This window comes from Bufo gargarizans, chromosome 3 (assembly GCF_014858855.1).
Source record: "Bufo gargarizans isolate SCDJY-AF-19 chromosome 3, ASM1485885v1, whole genome shotgun sequence".
NCBI classification, from domain to species: Eukaryota; Metazoa; Chordata; class Amphibia; order Anura; family Bufonidae; genus Bufo; species Bufo gargarizans.
The window spans coordinates 48,405,891-48,426,643 of NC_058082.1; the positions used below are offsets into that span (position 1 = coordinate 48,405,891).

Consider the following 20,753-nt stretch of genomic DNA (forward strand, 5'->3'; position numbering starts at 1 on the left):
AGACTTCTCACCTAGCCCTGTATTCATGTGCCTGCGCGCTGGCTCAGTGACTTAGGCTGGGTTCACACCTGAGCATATTCGATAAGCGCTGTTTACAGGCGTTTTTATCGGGCGTTTTTGAGGCGTATTTTAGGGCGTTTTTGTATTTTGGAAACGCGCGTTCTTGCTATTGACCACAGAGGCGTACAATGAAAAACAGAGGTGTTACGCGCGACAAGACGCCCCAAAGAAGCTCCTGTACTTCTTGGGGCGTAGAGCGTTTTACAGCGCGTTCGTATGCGCTGTAAAACGCTAAGGTGAGAACCATACCCATAGGGAAACATTGGTTTTTGCCTGCTGAGCGTTTTACAGCGCTATAAAACGCTCAGGTGTGAACCTAGCCTTAAAGCTTGAACAGTGGATATGATGCTGCTCCCTCAGACGGAGCATGTACTGATGACGCCAGCCTAAAGCCTTCCAGGTATAGTCTCGCATCATCTGAGTATGCGCAGTCTGGATCTACGCCGCTTGTGGCGGAGCAACAGATCCACTGTGCAAGCGCTGAGTCACTGGGCCACGTGCATATGCATAAATACAGGGATAGGAGAGATGTCTAGCCCGGTCAATCAAGGGGGGTGCGGGAGTGCCCAAAGCAGAAGGGCTTCACAAAAGCAGCGCTGCAAGGGCTCCAGCCAGCCCTTATTGCTCAAACCAGCTCATTTGCATATTAATTAAAGGGTTTCTGTCACCTGAAAAATGGGTATTAAGCTGGCGGACATTAGCGATGTGCTAATGTCAGCTGAACATAACTATATTAGCGCCATCTCACTGCCTGCCACCGTTATTGAGAAAAACAAACTTTTATAATATGCTAATTAGCCTCTAGGAGCAGGGGGGGGGGGGCGCGTTGCCCCTGCTCCTAGAGGCTCCGTTCCCCACCTCTGGCCACGCCCTGATACACTAGATTGACAGGGCAGCGTTGGTCTCCTACCTCTGGTCCTGTCTGCAGCGTAAATCTTGCGCCGTTCAGTATTCGCCGCAGTGAGGAATCTGGCAGCCGCCGAGCGCCCTTCACTCACTACGTCTGCGCCAAATACTGGCTAATTAGCATATAATAAAAGTTTGTTTTTCTCACTAACGGCAGCAGGTATCGCTAATGTCCGCCAGATTAATACCCATTTTTCAGGTGACAGAAACCCTTTAAAAAAAGCAGATATCTCAGGAACCATTCCACCTATAAAAGATAACAAAGTATATTTCTTAATTAGCATGATCAACTCTACCAGGTAATATGGTTGTTCATGCTGACAGATGCTCTTTAAAAGGATTGTATCATCAGAAAATAACCTAATTTTTTAATAGTGTTTAACATATTTTTATAGAATTTTTGAATACATTATTTTTAATTTTCTATGTCATTATCTATATTTAAACAAAAACCATAAAATCCTGAAGTTTTCCTACTGGTCACTAAGCCTAATAACAGGGGTCACTTCTTGGTCTGTACAGATCACATATCCAGTTACCTGCTTATCTGTCATTCTAATCCTGCCTGTAAGGATATCACCTCTGTGTATAGATAAGACAGGATCCATCATTCACAATAGGTAATTGTCACATCTTATCTATTCTTTCCCTGTACAATGACCTCTGCACAGGTCACAGAGCAGCCTAGAAGACTCTCCCAAAGAAGCCAATGAGGTCCCCTCCTGACCATTGTGTCTATGGCCCATGGGGCTGCCGTAAAGCAATTTTCTTAATGTTTTCCAAATAGCTGTTAAAAACAGCTCAGGCAAGATGGCCGCCCCCATAATCATGTTCAGGAAACTGAATAAATAAATCTGTAATCAGGAAATAAAAACAAATGAGAAAAAAAGGTGATGTGTCGCCATGTGGTATTAACTGGCAGATAAAACATTTTTGGTGACACATTTCCTTTAAGCTCAGAGAGGATTGTTGTGACCAGACACAATTTATTCCTCTGTGTCAGTTGTAATTAAACCTATGAATGTTTTCATTCACTGACAGCCAACAGTGGATGGCAGTGAGATGCATGGTGCAGGATGAACTGCAAACTAAGGAAGCCATTGTACAGTGATTATTTTACCACTTACTTCTCTTTCAGTTCCGTCACCCTCTGGCCGACGGTATTAAGCTGTTCTTCCAGTTTGTGTTTTCTTTCTTCTATTCTTCGAAAATTACTAGAATATTTTAAAGATTTCAAATCAGAGTTGATTCAGGTAGAAGTGTCATACTGAACAATGGCCGACAGTAATGAGCCGCAAGTAGCAGAGAGCACAAAGTAATACAATGCAGCAAATGACAAAGTAATCAGCGATCAATGCTCGCCGCCTTGGGCTCCTTCAGTAAATCTCCTCTGAGACAACTTGTGTCTAAGTGGAACAAACATAGTAAATATTCAGCTTATGAACGACACAATCTGCTAAAGTGCTTGAAGGAACTGTAGGCTTATTTCTAATAGTCTATGGCTGTACAATTCCCTGAATACAGGCCCCCTGTATAAAAGGGGTATTCACACCTTATAAAATGATAGGATATCGCTAGGATCATGTTACAATCAGTGGGGTCTGACCTTTGGGACCCCCACCTACACCGGTTCCATCCACTGTGCATGGGGAGAACTCTGAAGAAGCCACAGATGTTTGCTGGTTCTGTGGCCCCTTTATTCTGAGAGTGGACAGGGGGTCTAGCAGATTATCAAAAAGTGATGGCATAGTCTATACCAGTGACGGCTAACCTCCAGCAATCTAGCTGTAGTGACACTACGACTCCCAGCATGGAGTTCTGAGAACAGCCAAGCAAGTGTACATCTTGGGAGTTGTAGTTTTACCACAGCTGGAGTGCTGGAGGTTAGCCATCACAGCCCTATACAAAATGCCATCAATTGTAAGTTCCCTGCAGATCAGCTCTCTTCGAAGAGAAAAAAGATGCGTCTGTAGTGCCACCTAGTGGACTATCGAGTAGTAACCATTAAAGGGCTTTACAGAGAAAGCTTTCTTCCTCTTTGAAAAGCGCTAATCTGCATATCCTTATCGGACCTGAGGAGGAACGGGCATTTGTGACCAGACACTGGGACAACTCACTGATTTCTGATGTGGGTTATACCGTCTGTGACCTGATCAGATACGGCTTATAGTGCTGCAACTGCCTTTTTAGCTATCTGCACGTATCTGATATGAGGACTGCTGGCTAATGGTGATTTGGCCTCCTGCAAATCAGGACATCTAGTGTGGCTGCTGCCACTAGTCACTGGACCTGGATACTCATCAGCTGGCGGTGTCTATCTCCTTCGTGTGTATGTGATTATATGGAGTAATCATCTCCTTTCATCCTAATCACCGGTCTGGACTGGCCTCCTCCTCCTCCGTGTATCAAGTGATGGTCCTTTCGATTATGGACACATGATGGACACCGATATATAAGAATCGGTGTTCCACACCCGGCCGACAGATTTCCCATCATAATCTAGGGATCCGTGTTTTATGATATCTATCAATTATTTAATTATCTAACTTAACCTACCCCCTGATGATCCCATACCGTGGGGGAAACGCGTTGGGGTTTCTATGTCTCTATGTTATATATTCCAGGGTGTGCTTTTTATGTTGATGGACTTTGTACCTTTGATCGGTTCCTGTATCAATAGGGCTGTATACAAAGTCCACTTGTCCAGCTCATGTGCTTAGGGCTGTATATGTGTAACGCAATTTGTAATTTACTTTAGGCTAGTGCTTTACCCCTTATGTCTCTGTTAGGGTTTAACTAGGGAACCTGTAGTCTAGGTTCGAGGACAGGGAGTCCCCACCTTTAGGGGCCGTCCCTGGGCTGAGCTCGAGATTAGGGCGTCATTATAGGGACAGCTTCCCTTTGCATCAGGTAGTAGCATAGCCATTGGTAATCTTACTGTAGTATTTGTGTTTTGTACGTCAATTGTCTAATAGCAACAATAAAGTATATTATTAATTAATTATTTTTGAAAGGGTTATTATGATTGCTGGAATTTAAATTGTTCACTTCAAATGGAAAAAAATGACGAATATTCGGCATTATGAATATATAGCACTATATTAAATAAAGTGCTGTATATTCGTTTTTTAGAATATTCGTAATTTTTTTCCATCTGAAGTCATGATTCCTCTCTGCCTAAGTTGCTTGTGGGCCAATGAGTCATTGGTCTACAGGTAAGAAGCAGGGAGGAATAGTGTTCAGATGGAAAAAATGACGAATATTATAAAAACAAATATATAGCACTATATTCTATAGTGCTATATATTTGTTTTTGACCCACGCCTGTATTGAGCGTGCAATATTCGCATATTACGCGATCATTACCTTGTCTATTTTCACGTAAAAAATAAATAAAAAGAATGTAGAATATAACGAATATATGACGAATATTCTACAAAATATTCGCTAAATATCACAAATTCGAATATGACCCCTGCCGCTCATCACTAGTCATCAGTATCTGATTGGTGGGGGTTAAGTACCTGGGACCCCTGCTAATCAGTTGCTTGAGAAAACATGGGCGATCGCAGTAGCGCAAATTATGGTAGCCTAGGCCATGTGACATCACATTTATCGCTCATATGGCCAAGGCGCAGCTCAGCCCCATTTTCGGATTCTGCGCAGCAAAGTTGCGGACCTAAGCCTTGCACAGACCCACTGGTACAACCTGAGAGAAATCCAAACGTCAGCCCTGGATTTCCGCCATTGTCAAACCTGACAAGTGTAGATATACTGTAGCTCATGCAAACAAATGCAGCTAATTCTGTAATTTCTACTAGACTCTTTGTTGTAAAAGGTGTAAAATTTGGTACTTTTCTGTCATACCAAGTTTTAAGCCTATTTCTGTAGTACATGTGCCCAAAAGTATAATCCACCTGGCAAGCGCCCGACTGTATAGGGAGGGGGCTCAGGGACTGATGGTCCTCTCCCTCCTCCCTTTTCCCCTTAGGGGTGTTTAGGGAGTCTGGCCCCATCACGGTAATGGTTAAGTAGGTGGCAGATTAGGGCCATTCATTGGGGATCCTCCTTAGACAGGATGGGGCGGTGCAGGAAATCCTGAAGGTCACATATACCTCCTCTCTGTTCTGGTCACTTCCTCTTGCAAGTGGAAGCAGATTGGCCCTCCCTCCCTGCCTCCCGTTGGGGTTATTCTTGGGAGGCGGGTCGAGGTGCGCGGTTACGATCAGTTATGGATACTTGGTTATTCTGTTTTCTTTTTCTATTCCTAATTCAGCGGTTTGGAGATCGCTCCAATGATTACGGCTTTTAAGACCTGTGAATTCTGTTTATGAAGTCACAGCTGGCGGCATTTGACTACAGCGGAGATATGGTGGGAGCAGATGGCGTACCGCTCTGATGATTACGGTTTAACTTGCCCGCTGGGAGTCCAGCGTTTGGCATGCCGCTCCGATATTATGGTTTATTAAGGTTTGCCGCTTTAATAAAGCAGCTGTGGCCGATCAGCACCCAGCAATAAAGTGATACAGTTATCGGTGTCTTTTGTTATGGGTCAAGGTTGGGTAAAGGGGTCATAGGTGAGTTAAAGGTGGCACCCCCTCCCTTGTTTCCCTGGATACCAGCAGTCCCACCTAGCTGCCTGTTCTGATTTCAAGCTTGACAAGGGGATGTGGCTTAAAGGGGTTGTCCAACCAGCATCTGGATCTGAATACTTTTGTAATTGCATGTAATTAAAAATGTTGTATAGCCACTGAGTTATTCACTGAAATCTCTCTGTACAGCGCCACCTGCTGTTTGCTCTTTTTCTCATTTCTCTGTCCTGCTCACTGAGATGGAGGCACATGCTCAGTTACGTCCTTCAGCTGCAGCACATAGGGCAGATCCGCTTAGGCTACTTTCACACTTGCGTTCAGAGCGGATCCGCCCAGACGGATCCGCTCATATAATGCAGACGATGGGATCCGTTCAGAACGGATCCGTCTGCATTATATTGTAGAAAAGATTCTAAGTGTGAAAGTAGCTTCAGACGGATCCGTCCAGACTTTACATTGAAAGTCAATGGGGGACGGATCCGTTTGAAAATTGAGCCATATTGTGTCAAATTCAAACGGATCCGTCCCCATTGACTTCCATTGTAAGTCTGGACGGATCCGTTTGCCTCCGCACAGCCAGGCGGACACCCGAACGCTGCAAGCAGCGTTCAGGTGTCCGCCTGCTGAGCGGAGCGGAGGCCAGACGCTGCCAGACTGATGCATTCTGAGCGGATCCGCATCCACTCAGAATGCATTAGGGATGGACGGATGCGTTCGGGGCCGCTTGTGAGAGCCTTTAAACGGAACTCACAAGCGGAGCCCCAAACGCAAGTGTGAAAGTAGCCTAAGCTGACAGCTGGGAATCCATCTAGCAGAACAATTGGAGCAGTGAATGTGGAAATCTCTGGACCCATGTGAGGTGCGGGGCTGGTTCTAGCTTTGTTATAAACAGATTGTCATATACTAGATTATGTATGATTTTATTTTTTTACATTATTTGTGGGATAACCACTTTGAGATGTCACACCAAAAGACTGAATATGTAAGACCCAAGTGCCCAGGAAAAGCAATAAGAAATGTACTACGTACGCCTGCAGCGCTGCCTGTTCTTTCTCTAGGGGCTCGATTTTCTCCAGCACATGAGAGTACTGCACGTTCGCCTTCACCCAGGCAGCAAGAGGAGCCGCAGCAGCACTGGCCCTTTTGGCGTTCTGCGGAAACGACACAAGATGAAGACAGTTATAAGACGGACAATACCGTATGTCGTGTCACTCATAGCCTTACACCAGACAGGGGCAAAATGTACCTTGGCATCAAAAGATGTGTGATTCTTTGAAAGCAGCTCTTCGACACTTTCACGGATTTCTTTTGTGATGTTTCTCACGTCAAAAGTCACAATTTCTTCCCTCACTCCCCTCTTAGCAAGGAAGCTGAACGGTTATAATGGGATACAAGTATATAAGAAAGGCATGGGACTGCACATGAGACATAACAATACATATCTATGAGCTATGCCAACGTTCTCCAACTAGTTGCAATGGAACCAGCTGAGGTTCTCCACTCCTCTGCATCATGTTCTCCAGGTGCATATATAATTTACACCAGGGGCACCAGGAATGCCATGGCATTAAAGGGGTATTTCGGTTTTAGAAAGCTGTGGATAGGGGATAACTATCAGATCAGTGGGGGTTCCACTGCTGGGACCCTCTATTATCACGAGAATGGGAATCCCATGCCCAGTGGAGCCCCCCTAAAACAGACTAAGTGAATGATCGGAAAAGGCCAGAGATAGCAGAGTACAGCGCTCAGCCATCTTCTCCGCTCCCATAGAAATGAATGGGTTGGCAACGTGCTTTTCCGACCAGCCACTTCATCCATTTCAGGGGTGTTCTTGTGATCAGTGGGGGCCCCAGCAGTAGAACCCCCCCACTGAACTGATATCCTTCTATAATGCAATTCAATCTGCAGGTAGCATGTTACAGCGGAGCAGACCGATATATCATTTTCTGGGAAAATAATGAGTAAAACCATTTTTTATATATACACATACACCTCTGCTCCTTCTGTACTTCTAGAGGTAGTCCTACTTAGCGGCCGACAGACCTCCCTGTACATATACAGACGATGGCAATCTCAAAATCTAGGGCAATCCAAAATGAATTGATCAAATCTAATGTCAGGCTATTAAATCCACTCAGGACTACTAAGGACTAATTACCAAGATCTTGCTGTTTGTGGTCACCTTAATGGGGTATTCCAGGATTTTAGCATCTGATGGTCTACCCTTTAGGATCAACATCTGATCGGTGCGGGTCCAACACATTGCAGCCACCGATCAACTCTGGTGCTGGAACCACACAGCTATGTCCATTCTGTATGGCTCGAAGCTGGTTACTGCAGCTCTTCTCCTAATGAAGTTAATGGGAGCTCATCATGATCACCAGCTCCATCCACTACACCGTGGACAGAGCGGTGGGGCTTCACTGGTGAGGGAACAGCTGATCCTGAGGAGAGGCCATCAAGTGTAAAATCCTGGAGTGCCCCTTTAAGGTTTATTCATTTATACATGTCATTACTTACCTCTTCATGCTCACCCAGGACGTATCAAAGATTCCCATGAGCCTTAGAACACCTTCAAGAATGTCCCGGATAATGTCTGGAGGCATCCGTAAGGAGCGGATCTCTGACAGAGACTCTGGTTTTATGTTACCAACCGCCTTCTTTGCTTCATCCACCAAAGGCTAAAACATAATGACAATTCAATAAATAATACTCCACAGAATAACTTAAATGTACAACAGTATGCTGAGGAATAAAGCCAGGTTCACATCTATGGCGGAGGTTCCAGAAGGAGCCTCCACTGCAGAGTCCAGAAAAATACTGCTTCATGCAGCAGTATTTGTCCGCGCAATGGCACTAGCTACAATGGAACCCCTACAGACTCCATTATAGTCAATGGAATCCATTAAGGACTGTTGGCATCCGGCATATGCTGGATCTGGCGGTTAAGGTTTTCTGTTCCTATGCCAGAACAGAAAAACGTTTTTTCACTGCTGACCTAAGCCTAGCCTAAGGTAGCGCTCTCTGTAGAACAGTGTGTAAGATAACGGATATGTAACTGAGGTGGAAATCTGCATTTAAACCAATGATGAGATTGCAGCGGGTTCGGTGGTTGGCAGTTCTCTATTCGCTCTCTATAGATAGACCACCTATTAGGTGGCGGTGCATGGAGGCATGTTCTTAATTCACAGAGGTTACAAATGTGAACATGGATTGTCAATTTATTTTATCCTGCGAGGGGTGGGTGGTTGATGGGTATGCATACATTATTGCTGTATGTGGTGGCAATATTACTATACTGGACTGAGGCAGATGGACAACATCATTTGGAAACTGTCAGGGGCGTGTGGGGTTTCTTTGTTATGTTACTATGACAAAATGTTAATAAAAAGACAAAACAAAATAATAAAATAAGAAAACTGAGCTATTAATGGTCAATACAATTCATGTAAATGCTGCATAACTGAAGCTAAAGTACCCCACAGAGGGCGACCAATGCTGCCGTGTAACGCTGGGGCCCAGGCTTGTATCATATCTGTTTCATTGGCGTACATTGCTTCTCCTGCAATCAATGTCATCATCTATGATAAAGTCTCATGGAAGTACTCAACATCTTTTATATTTTCATTGAACAGTTTAAAAAAAAAAAAAGCTCCACTAAGCGGAGTGAAATGCTGTAAGGTTAGTGGTGTGTGTCAGAGACGCCTGTAACTAAGGACTTCTGGTGTACACGTCAAGCCCCCTGCCCTCATTTACCTGACAGAAGCCAAAAGAGGGCCCCTCTGGCCTCTGTAGAACCGGTATATTGTCAGTAAACCTTTTTTTTCCTTCTGTCCAGTCTGCTATGCCATTCCATACAGAGAAAATACATTTACGGTCCATTCACACGTCCTTGGAATGGGTCCGCATCCGTTCCGCAATATCCAAAATGGGTACGGACCCATTACTTCTCAATGAGGCAGGAATGGATGAGGAGAGCACACTAATGTGCTCTATGCATCCGCATTTCCGGAGCGCAGCCCCGATCTTACGGTCCTCAGCTCAGGCAAAAATTGAACATGTCGTAGTTATGTGACAATTGTGGACAAGAATAGGCAGTTCTATGGGGGTGCCGGCCAGGTGTATCGCGGATCCGCAATACACTACGGACGTGTGAATGGACCCTTAAACAGAGAGCATATGGGCAACAGATGGCGTTGTATAGCTGTAAGGGTGTTGCCACATGTTAAGGCTTTTTAATGCAGTTTTGGAAACCAAAATCAGGTGTGGATAACAACAGGAGAGAAATGATGAAGGACAGATACAACTTCTCCACTTTTTTCAATCCACTCCTGGTTTTGATTTCTAAAACAGAATAAAAAAATATCCCTAAATCAGAAATAACCTTCCGACATACCTATACCTCCAATGAGTACTGCAACCACATTGTGAAGGCGCACATACACGTGGCCGTGGTTTGGAGGTGTCTTATGTACAAGAGGGTCTTCTCATACAAGTGGTTTAAGTGGTTTGCACGTGTTTCTTGCTACCTGAACATCCTTCAGTTCGTCATCAATTTTCCTCTTCCTTTCTTCAATCTTTACAGACTCCTCTGCTATTCTGTGCTTTATTTTCTCCATTTCGGTCTTTTGATCGCTGGCATCCTGTGACATGAGAAGAGCAGATCTCTTAGTACGTCCCCAGCAGATGTCTGCTGATCATTCTGCTGCCAGGCACACCACCATCTCAGCTACTTACAAAAAGACACAGACGAGACATCATATTCGTTTGTGTTAGGCCTCATGCACACGACCGTTGTGTGCACCCGTGGCCGTTGTGCCGTTTTCAGTTTTTTTCTGCGGCTCCATTGACTTTCAATGGGGCCGTAGAAAACTCGGCTTGTGCACCGTTTTTACACCGCGCCCGTGACCCGTGTTTCGAGGCCGTGAAAAAAATATAACCTGTCCTATTTTTTCCACGGCCAACGGTTCACGGGCCCATTCAAGTCAATGGGTCCGTGAAAATCACGGATGCACACAAGATTGTCATCCGTGTCCGTGATCCGTGTCCGTGATCCGTGTCCGTTTTTTCCTATCATTTCAATGGCAAACTTGACTTAGATTTTTTTTTCATCTTTCATGTCCGTGGATCCTCCAAAAATCACGGCAGACCCACGGAAGAAAAAACGGGCACGGATCACGGTACAACGGAACCACGTTTTGCGGGACGTTAAAAAATACGTTCGTGTGCATGAGGCCCAATTCAAGTGATTGCACAAAATGTGACTGATTCAAGGCAAATGGACCACATGCACTAATATAATCTTCAGCTCCATCAGCCACCACTCACCAGGACCCGATGTCCTCTCAAATACCCTACGCCCTTCTGTTCTTCTGAAAACCTTCCAGATCTGTAAACTGAAGCTCCAGCTTAGTGACCAGTGAAAGGGAACCTGTATCTAGATTTGTAGCCAATAAACCACTAGCAGGTCCTTATGCAACTAGGATTTCATTTTCTGAAGATGTCCGGCACAACCTGGCCCTTACAGAATTATGTAGTAAAAGAAGTCATCTATGACCCCAGATGAGTCTGGGAGGTGAATCCAGCAGCTTCAGACCCATGAGCATTGCTCAGATGAAGCCCAGGACACTACACCTCACTTCATTGCGTCTGCGCAATAAACAGGGACATTTTTTAGTTTTGTTCCTCCTTTCATTTCAGCAGCTATATATATATTTTTTTTTTAACTTTTTTATTGACCTGGCTGTATGAGGCTTTGTTTTATGCAGGAAAAATAAACTTTTTTTTTCAGTGCCCCTTGAAGTTTTCAGGTTATTATGGTCGTGCGGATTTCTAATATAGTAAGTGTAGGGGTTTTCTTATCCAGTAATTGATAATGATGCTTAGGGTAGGTCATCATTATCACATTGGTGGGAATCAGAGTCCCCCCCCCCCCCAATCGGCTGTTTTAGGTAGTCTCTGCACTCACTGGAGCACTGGTCAGCGCAGCGGGCTCCCGGCAGCTTACCAAGCACAGCGCCATACATTGTATAGTGGTAGTGCTTGATATTGCAGCTCAGCCCAATGCACTTCAATGGGGATGAGCTGCGCCTAGGGCCTAGGGATGGGCAAACTGCGGCTCTCCAGCCATTGTAAAACTACAACTCCCAGTATGCCCAGTCTGCCTACAGCTATCAGCCTACAGCAGGGCATGATGGGATTTGTAGTTTTACAACAGCTGGAGAGCCGCAGTTTGCCCATCCCTGGTAGGCCTCGTGACCGATGTACGGTGAGTTCATATGGCCTAGGAAGAGGCTGTGGCGCCAGCCTCTTCTAACAGCTGACCCTCACCAATCTGATATTGATGACCTATCCTGAGGAAAGGTCATGAATATAAATTCCCAGTTAACCCCTTTAAGGCCTCATACACACAAATGTAGATGATCCTGTCGGTGTGCTGTCCGCATTTTTTGTAGACCCATTGACTTCCATGGGTCCATGGTCTGCATTTTGCAGTCAAGTACAGTGGTCCCTCAAGTTACAATATGAATTGGTTCCAGACCAACCATTGTATTTTGAAACCATTGTACGTTGAGTAATCGGTTCCAAAGCCCCAAAATGTCATCCAAGATAAGAGAAAATAAAGATTTAAGGAAAATAAGCAGAAAACTAAGACAGATACAACAAGTCCTTACATACAACAGTCGGCAATAGCTGCTGACTAGCTACTAACAGCTATTTTACCAGAGAGGTGTCCTTGGTTGGTTGGATCTCAGTCTGAGGCGTTAGATGTTGAGTCTAGTTTCAACTTATCATGGCCCAGAAAAGGTCATTGTATGATGAAAATATTGTATCCCGAGGCCATTGTATCATGAGGGACCACTGTATAGGACATGTTCTATCTTTTTACCAAATGGACAGACGTGGTAAGCTCACGGATCATATGTGTGCTTTCCGCATCCGTATGTCCGTTCCAGCAAAAGATAGAATATGTCCCAAAAATGTGGACCACAGACCCACTGAAGTCTGACAAGCAGGCGATTGCTGGGAAAGAACGCTTCCTTCACGACAATTGCCTAGATCAGGGATGGCCAACCTGCGGCACTCCAGCTGTTGTAAAACTACAATTCCCACCATGCTCTGCTGTAGGCTGATAGCTGTAAGCAGTCTAGGCATGCTGGGAGTTGTAGTTTTGCAACAGCTGGAGAGCCGCAGGTTGGCCAGCCCTGGCCTAGATGATCTGCAGGTCTAATATAAGAACAGACATCCCTAATCCCTGATAGAAGGAGGGTCCCTCTTGACTATGGTGATCAAGGGATTAAACCCCCAGTATCTGAGGAACCTCATTAGAGAGCTGAGCACTTACTCCAGGACAGCAAGGTACACACGGCAGCACTCAGGCTGTTATATGAAATCCACCACAGACCTGCAGGTGACGCAGCACAATCTCACAGCCAAAGAACCTTTCAAGGAATAATGCTATAGAGAAATGATTACTCTTTAGGTCTTAGTCTAACAAATGTATCTGATTTGCCTTTGCAAAAAAATGCTTTGCACTATATGAATGGGTTTCATGTGTCATTTTTTACTTCTGTTTTTATCATTTGCAATGATTCTCTTTTTTATCAGGGTCGCTAAGCAATGGATGAGTGAAAAACGAGCAGCACATGGATGATATCAGTGCGCGGTCCATTATTTCACTCTCCTATACACTTTAATGGGCGAGTCTGCTCCGTAAAACCAACCCAGAATGGGGTATGCATTTTTTTTTTTTTTTTGCAACAGACACATGGTCGATAAAAATAAATAAATGGGTGTGTTACTAGCCCCACTGACTAGTATGGGTCTGTGTGCTGTCTGCGTTACGGCCAACACATGGGCATGAAATACGTTTATTTGAATGGGGCCTTATAGTGGCTCCAAAACTGAAGCGTTCACTGCACATTCGGTTAAGGCCTCATGCATATGACCATATGTATTCTGGGGTCTGCAAAACACAGATAACGTCCATGTTGCATCAGTTTTTTTTCCAGACCCACTGAGTTCAATGGGTCTGTGGGCCAAATTATGTGGCCAAGTACAAGACATGTTCGATCTGTTTGCAAATCGGATGCAGAAAGCACACGGATGATCCAATTTGCAGACCACAAAATACAGACGGTCGTGGGCGTGAGGCCTTGAGGTATCATGCTTAAACAAAATGGGTGATCCAAATCACTAAATCACATCTCCATTTTTATATAATTCAGTTGGCATGTCAATATTGCTGAATCTGGTGATTAGGTTACAGGACAATGCTGATAGAAATAAAAAGAAAACATGTGATCTTAATCTCTCAGTAGTGCAGCCTCCGGCCTTGGGCCTGTAACTTCAACTACCCGCTTCTCATAATAGGAATGATATACTAAAAAACTAATTTTCACATTTTCAGAGCAGATTAAAAGCAGTCTATTCTCAACAGCTTTCTTTCGATTACAACGATCGGATCTACTTATTTCTATCTATACTTGAAGAACACAGAAAATGTGCCTATAATACATGTGACACGGCCATACATTTCGCACTGTAGGGGCAAGGAGCAGTGGTTTCATATATGTAGGTCACAGCTATTTTCAGATATGACATTTTATTGTTTCTAGCTGATTGGGTAAAGGAAATGTACTGCTTGGTGACAGCAGAACATGGACCATTTCATCAGGATATTACCTGCATGGAGGAGGTGATCTCTTGTAGAGCTGCATCAGCCTCGGCCTGTTTAGTTTGCAGCAATAAGCTCTGCTCTCCGGCTTTCCTCTTCAGTTCATCTACTAGAGACTTTGCTTCATTGAGTTTGGATACTCCAGCCTAAGCAAAAATGATAAAATCACAAATTCAGATTAAATTCCAAGTAAACCAAGCAGCCGGAAAAGAGACAAATTCATAGCAGACCAAGAATTGATCACAATCGCTTTTCTACTAGGACCAGCCCCATGTACTCAAATATACACATATTGCTATAAAACTCCTCTCTGCATGTCCAACCCACCTCCATCCCTTTTACTACACTAAATACTATCTGAATAGTTAATGACTTATAATAACTTGTGGTTAATATTTCTATAAATAGTATATCCACAAATATATATACAAAGGACAAAAAAGGAAGGCAGCACTCCAAATAGTGAAGAATGGTGGACGCTTTATTCACCCAACCTTGCTGCTGGTTGGGTGAATAAAGCGTCCACCATTCTTCACTATTTGGAGTGCTGCCTTCCTTTTTTGTCCTTTGTCTACATTTGGGACCTTGGTCTCTGGTCCCCCAGGAGGATTTTTGCACCGCCATACCATTTTTTGTGTGCTGCTTCTTTTCTTATATATATATATATATATATATATATATATATATATATATATATATAAAACTTGGAAATCAAAAGCAAATATGTAATTAGGATGACAAATTATTCTTCATTTACATTATTCACTAATATTCTACAACTTAACTATTCAAATTTAAAAAAAACGACAAAACCAATTAACCACATAAAAAAGAAAATAATGTAACTTTAAAATATATTATAAACCAATAAAAATTTACTGTTGAAAAAAAAAAACAGTTTATAAATCTGTTTTATAAGCAGACATGTCCAGTTACTCCTTTTTTAGTTTATTTTTAAATCCCTGTTTTTACTTAACATTAAACGGCATCTGTCAGCAGATCTGTACCCATGACACTGGCTGACCTGTTACTTGTGCACTTGGCAGCTGAAGACATCTGTGTTGGCCCCATGTTCATATGTGCCCGCATTGCTGATAAAAATGATGTTTTAATATATGCAAATGAGACTCTAGGAGCAACGGGGGCGTTACCATTACACCTAGAGGATCTGCTCTCTCTGCAACTGCCGCGCCCTCTGCACTTTGACTTTAGGATAAATCAGGGCAAGTCCTGATGATGGTTACACCGCCTGGCCCTGTCAGTGTGCAGAGGGCGCGTCAGTTGCAGAGAGAGCAGAGCCTCTAGGTGTAATGGTAACGCCCCCATTGCTCCTAGAGGCTCATTTGCATATATTAAAACATCATTTTTCTCAGCAATTGGGTTGAATTGCCCAAAGGACCAAAACTTGAAGTTCGCTCGTCCCTAGTCATATGGTCAGTTTCACTTCAATGATCCAGCAGTTCATGATGTACTGTACCTGTAAATGCTGTTGTTTCTTGGTGAGCTCAGCTTTCTTACTGCTAAACAGCGAGCCATACACTTGAAGGAAGGTCATGTACCGTCTTGGAGTTGCTCCATAAGCTTTGCAGGATTCATGAATCGTCAAGAAAGATTTATAAAAGTCGGACTCTCCTATGAATACACAAATGTGCATGTGAATATAAATGTAGAGAGGGCTGTGTGCTGCCGCTTCAACCTCAACAAACCAATGAGAAATTAAACGAAATCTGCAACATCCCCCAAGCACTAAAAAGAATCCGTCATTTCCTGGACAGCTCTGTTTTACTAAAGAATTGTATTCCCCATGGGAGCAGCGTTTAATAAAACTCTGTATTGCTTTGTTCCACAGTTATTGCTACTAGAAGTTTACCAATAAATCTGCAAGTGGGTGTTACCAGCTGGGGGGCGTGTCCCTGTGCAGTCTGACACTATCCAAACAGCGCTGCCAGAGTCAGACTGTGCAGGGACACACCCACCACTATTTCAGATCATTTGTAAACTTCTAGCAGGCGTAACAGAGGAATGAAATATAGGATGGTCCAGAATTGTTATTACACGAAGAATGCAAATAATTACCTAACACAGGGTGGTTAGGAGAGGCGTCCGGTCATCTGCTGGACGCCTACAAACCGGCTCTGGAATACTTTGAGAGTCCTCTCCATTATGAGCGCACGTGTGGCAGTTCTCTCAATGTATTCCAGCAAAGGTTTCTGAGGGCACATCTGGGGAACAGGGGTGTGTAGCAATATACACATTAACGATCTAGAGTCGGGAAGTAGTAGTATTCACGTAGTACTGTACTTAAGTAGGATGACCAATTTCTATTTGGTAATAGATCCTACTCTACAATATTTGTAGTGCGACAACAGCAGGCCCCTGGTGTCCCTCTGTGGTAAACACCTGGACTATCTAGTCACGGCTTTCATATGGTGCAGGATGGTGGCTGTGACGCGATGCCCCCATGTCACCACTTTCTGCGCGGTCCCTGAACGGATCCTTTGTTGGACATTGGCTGACTAGTAAGTGAACATGTTCAGCTCAGGTGCAGAGGAGGATCTGTCCAGGAATATTGCAGAAAGTGAATCACATCATCTGGTGCCCAATGGACGCAGAGGCCGAGGAGTGCAGGTGTTTTCATGGGCCACAGAAGGGGACATGGCAGTGGTAAACTACATGTGACATACGGTTATATGTCACACAACAAATAGATAGGAGCTATAATATGGCTTGGGACATCTACTGTACCTGGAGAAGACTTTTTGTACTCAGAGTGCCGATTCTTCTCTTGACTTTTGTCAGAAAATAACATCTTAGGAATCTGAATGAAGACAGCCACACATTACTCAGCAGATCATGATGGATGACGTTAACATTATAACATGTGTCTCTTTCCTGCGTCCTGACAGAACACACCTTCACTATAGAAATCAATACACGCATCCCCATTACAAGGTATTACCTAAGATAATTAACCACTACAGGGATGTGACCCGCTAATAATCTATGGTAATCTGCTATCTCGGTGGTCGAAGCTATAAATCACTAAAAAGCTGTTTAGTCGAGAAGTGAAGAAGTAACAGAGCCCGATTCTATTGTGTATCTCTTTCTAAAGGCCATTTGTTACAGGGGCAATGATCAGGAACGAACATTCGCAGAAGCATTTGTTTGGCTGATCATCAGGTCCATCTAACACACCTCGCGATCGGTCAGAAAATTATCACATTTTCTTTTAATGCAGCCATAAATATAGTTTTATAGTTTTTCAGGAGGAGCCTGATGAATGGAGCCCCAGGATTCTTTTCTGGGGAAGATATATCGATGACGTTTTTGTGTTACGGGACAGTACAGAGGAATTATTTCAACACTTTGTTAAACAACTAAATTGTAACTCAATAGGTCTCAGATTCACGTATGAAAGTCGACAAAGAAAGTATTCCCTTCCTTGATATCTGTATCATAAAAAAATCTGGACAAATCACAGACTAAACCTACCACAAACCAACGGCCACCAACAGTCTTCTGCAGTGGAACAGTTACCACCCAGTGAGTCTCAAGAGAGGTATCCCCAAGGGACAATTTCTTCATATTCGAAGAAATTGCTCCTCATTTGAATCAACGGGGATTACCCCTCCAAAGTATTGAAGGAGGCCTTTAATCATTCAAGAAGGACTAACCGACACTCCCTTATCTCTAACTCTAAAGAGAGTAGAAATCCGGAAGAAAGGATTATGAGAATTATTGGCACATATGATGACCAAAATTATAGAATCAAAAGGCATATTAAGGAGATAGTAGGAAATCCTTCTGTCTGATCCAGACATAAGAGACGTCCTACCACCCACTTTGTCAATAACATACAGGCGTGGGAGATCTTGAAAGGATCGGCTGGTACACGGTCACTATCAAACACTATCAAAGACCTCCTGAGACTGGTACCTGGCTTGATCGCAGACCTCTTGGTACCTATACGTGTGCTAAGGACTGCATTTGTTGCCCCCTCATGTTTAGGTCTATAAGCTTTGAGAGTGTCGCCACTGGTAAATCACATCTAATGCGAGATTTCACAAACTGCAGAACGCAAGGTGGTGTTTACCTTTGCACATGTGATTGTCCATTAAACTATGTGGGTAATACGAAGCGCAAACTGAGACGAAGAGTTGGCGAACACATAGGAGATATTAATAATCGTAGGAACCCATTTCACGACATGTGTTACAGGTTCACAATGGAAATATAAGGACTTTGAAGTTTCAGGTAATCAAAGTGGTACGACAGTCACCCGTGGGGGGGGGGGGGGGGATTGGGATAGACGAATCTTGTGTAAGGAGGCCCAGTTGATTTATTGTTTTAAAACAGTGAGCCATCTTGCCCTCATGAACAGATCTCGTTTAGTTGTTTTTTGTGATAAGGTCTCATTCTTATTCTAGCATACTGTCTTATTTTGGTACCCTTCCATTGGAGGAATCTTTGTCTCCTGCCACTCATCGAACCGGGAATGGCTCAGTATCAATATCTAATTATTTGGACTTCTATTGGCACTATATCATTTCTGTGCCCATGGATAGCTCATTTTTATATTCACCCATCTATTATTTAGGCAACCAAATTTCCTGATGTGGGACGGTTAGCGCTACAGTCTAAAAAAGCTTATTGTTAGAGCTTTAGAGCTAGCTGGAATTGCGCTCCAACTTGGAACGCAGTATGTCACAACTCATGCCATATATATCCATCATTGTATAAATCCTCATTACCAATAAGTACAATAGATGGATAGCGGTACAGTCCAAAAAAGCTCATCATCAGAGCCATTTGGAAATGATTTCCACCTTGGGACGCATTATGTCGCTAAGTGTTGTAACTACTAAAATGTTACCTTCTTTTCTTTTGGATTTTTCTGATGTATTCTATGAGAGTGGAAACCAGGAGTTGGCTCCTCATCGGGAGTATAATTGCCCCGTCAACCTTATTCCCGGATCTAGATTGCCAAAGTCTCGGTTGCATAATCTTTCTGAACCCAAAAGAGTAGCCATGCGAGAGTATATCACAGAGAGTTTGGCTAAAGGTCATATTAGACCATCCAAATCACCAATGGTGGCGGGGTTCTTCTCTGTTAAAAAAAGATGAAACTCTTATGCCATGTTTGGACTTTCGTGAGCTTAATCGCATCACTGTCCATGATCCCTATCCCCTTCCTTTTATCCTAGATTTATTCAAATCAGATTGTCGGCGCCAAGGTGTTCTCTAAATTGGATTTGGGGGGGGGGGGGGGGCATATAATCTGGTAACAATCAAGGAAGGGGACGAATGGAAAACGGCCTATAATACTCCTGAGGGTCATTTTGAGAATCTAGTCATGCCTTTTGGTTTGACCAATGCTCCTGCTGTTTTTCAACACTTTATCAAGGACATATTTCATCATCTGGTGGGCAGGTTTGTGGTGGTTTATCTGGATGATATTTTAATGTATTATTTTGATATGGAGACGTAAGAGGATCACATGAGACAGGTCTTACAGATCCTAAGAGAGAATAAATTGGATGCCAAGATGGAGAAGTGTGCGTTTGCGGTCCATGAAATGCAATTCCTGGGGTACCTACTCTCATCTTCGGGTTTTCGTATGGATCCGGAAAAAGTCTGTGCTGTGTTGGACTGGGATCGACCCGAAGATCTGAAGGCACTCATGTGACTTTTGGGGTTCACCAACTACTACCGTAAATTTATCTTGAATTACTCAACTGTTGTTAAACCTTTAACCGATATGACTAAGAAAGGCGCGGATTTCTTCTCAGTCTGGTCTGAAGAAGCATTACATGCCTTTTCAGCAATAAAGGAATGTTTTGCCTATGCTCCTATTCTGGTGCAACCTGATGTGTCACCACCATTCATTGTGGAAGTTGACGCATCAGAGGTAGGGGTTGGAGCAGTCTTGTCGCAGGCCCCTTGTCCAAGCAAATGGCGCCCGTGTGCTTTTTTCTCTAAAAAACTCTCTACTGCCGAAAGAAATTCTGATATAGGTAATAGAGAGTTGCTGGCCATTAAGTTGGCTTTTGAGGAATAGCGTCATTGGTTGGAAGGAGCGATTCATCACATTACGGTAATTAATGATCACAAAAATCTGGCTTATCTGAAATCGGCTAAACGTCTGAACCCGGGGGGGAGGATGGTGTGATTCAGAGGATCCTGCTCTGATATTGGCTGATTGGGAGGTTGTATCCGCCCTTTATCCAAAACTTGAGGCAGAAGTGTTGGAGACCCAGGGAGAGGCACCTGATTCCTGTCCTCCAGGGAAGTGGTTTGTCCCTTCGGAACTACGGCACAAGGTGTTTAAGGAACATCACGGTACTGTTCTTACGGGACACCCTGGATCTCATTTCCACATGGATTCTGATGGCTAGGGTTACCTAAATGTGTTGAGGGCTATGTGGCAGCCTGTGAGACTTGTGCGCGTGCCAAGGTGACTCATACTCGGCCTTCAGTATCTCTACTTCCCTTGTCTATCCCATCCCAACCCTGGACTC

At 43.8% G+C, this 20,753-nt stretch overlaps 1 protein-coding gene across 2 annotated transcripts in view; it reads right to left on the minus strand.

Annotated features, from left to right (window-relative positions):
• Positions 1 to 20,753, minus strand: part of DYNC2H1 (dynein cytoplasmic 2 heavy chain 1) — a 478,712-nt gene that overhangs the window by 305,501 nt on the left and 152,458 nt on the right. For both annotated transcript variants that reach the window (XM_044284009.1, XM_044284008.1), the window contains exons 53-60: positions 16,981 to 17,053; positions 15,713 to 15,867; positions 14,244 to 14,381; positions 10,088 to 10,201; positions 8,079 to 8,239; positions 6,805 to 6,928; positions 6,588 to 6,709; positions 2,094 to 2,180 (exon numbers count right to left, since the gene is read on the minus strand). In XM_044284009.1, the coding sequence (XP_044139944.1) occupies positions 2,094 to 2,180; positions 6,588 to 6,709; positions 6,805 to 6,928; positions 8,079 to 8,239; positions 10,088 to 10,201; positions 14,244 to 14,381; positions 15,713 to 15,867; positions 16,981 to 17,053 (974 nt within the window). The remainder of the gene's footprint in view (positions 1 to 2,093; positions 2,181 to 6,587; positions 6,710 to 6,804; positions 6,929 to 8,078; positions 8,240 to 10,087; positions 10,202 to 14,243; positions 14,382 to 15,712; positions 15,868 to 16,980; positions 17,054 to 20,753) is intronic.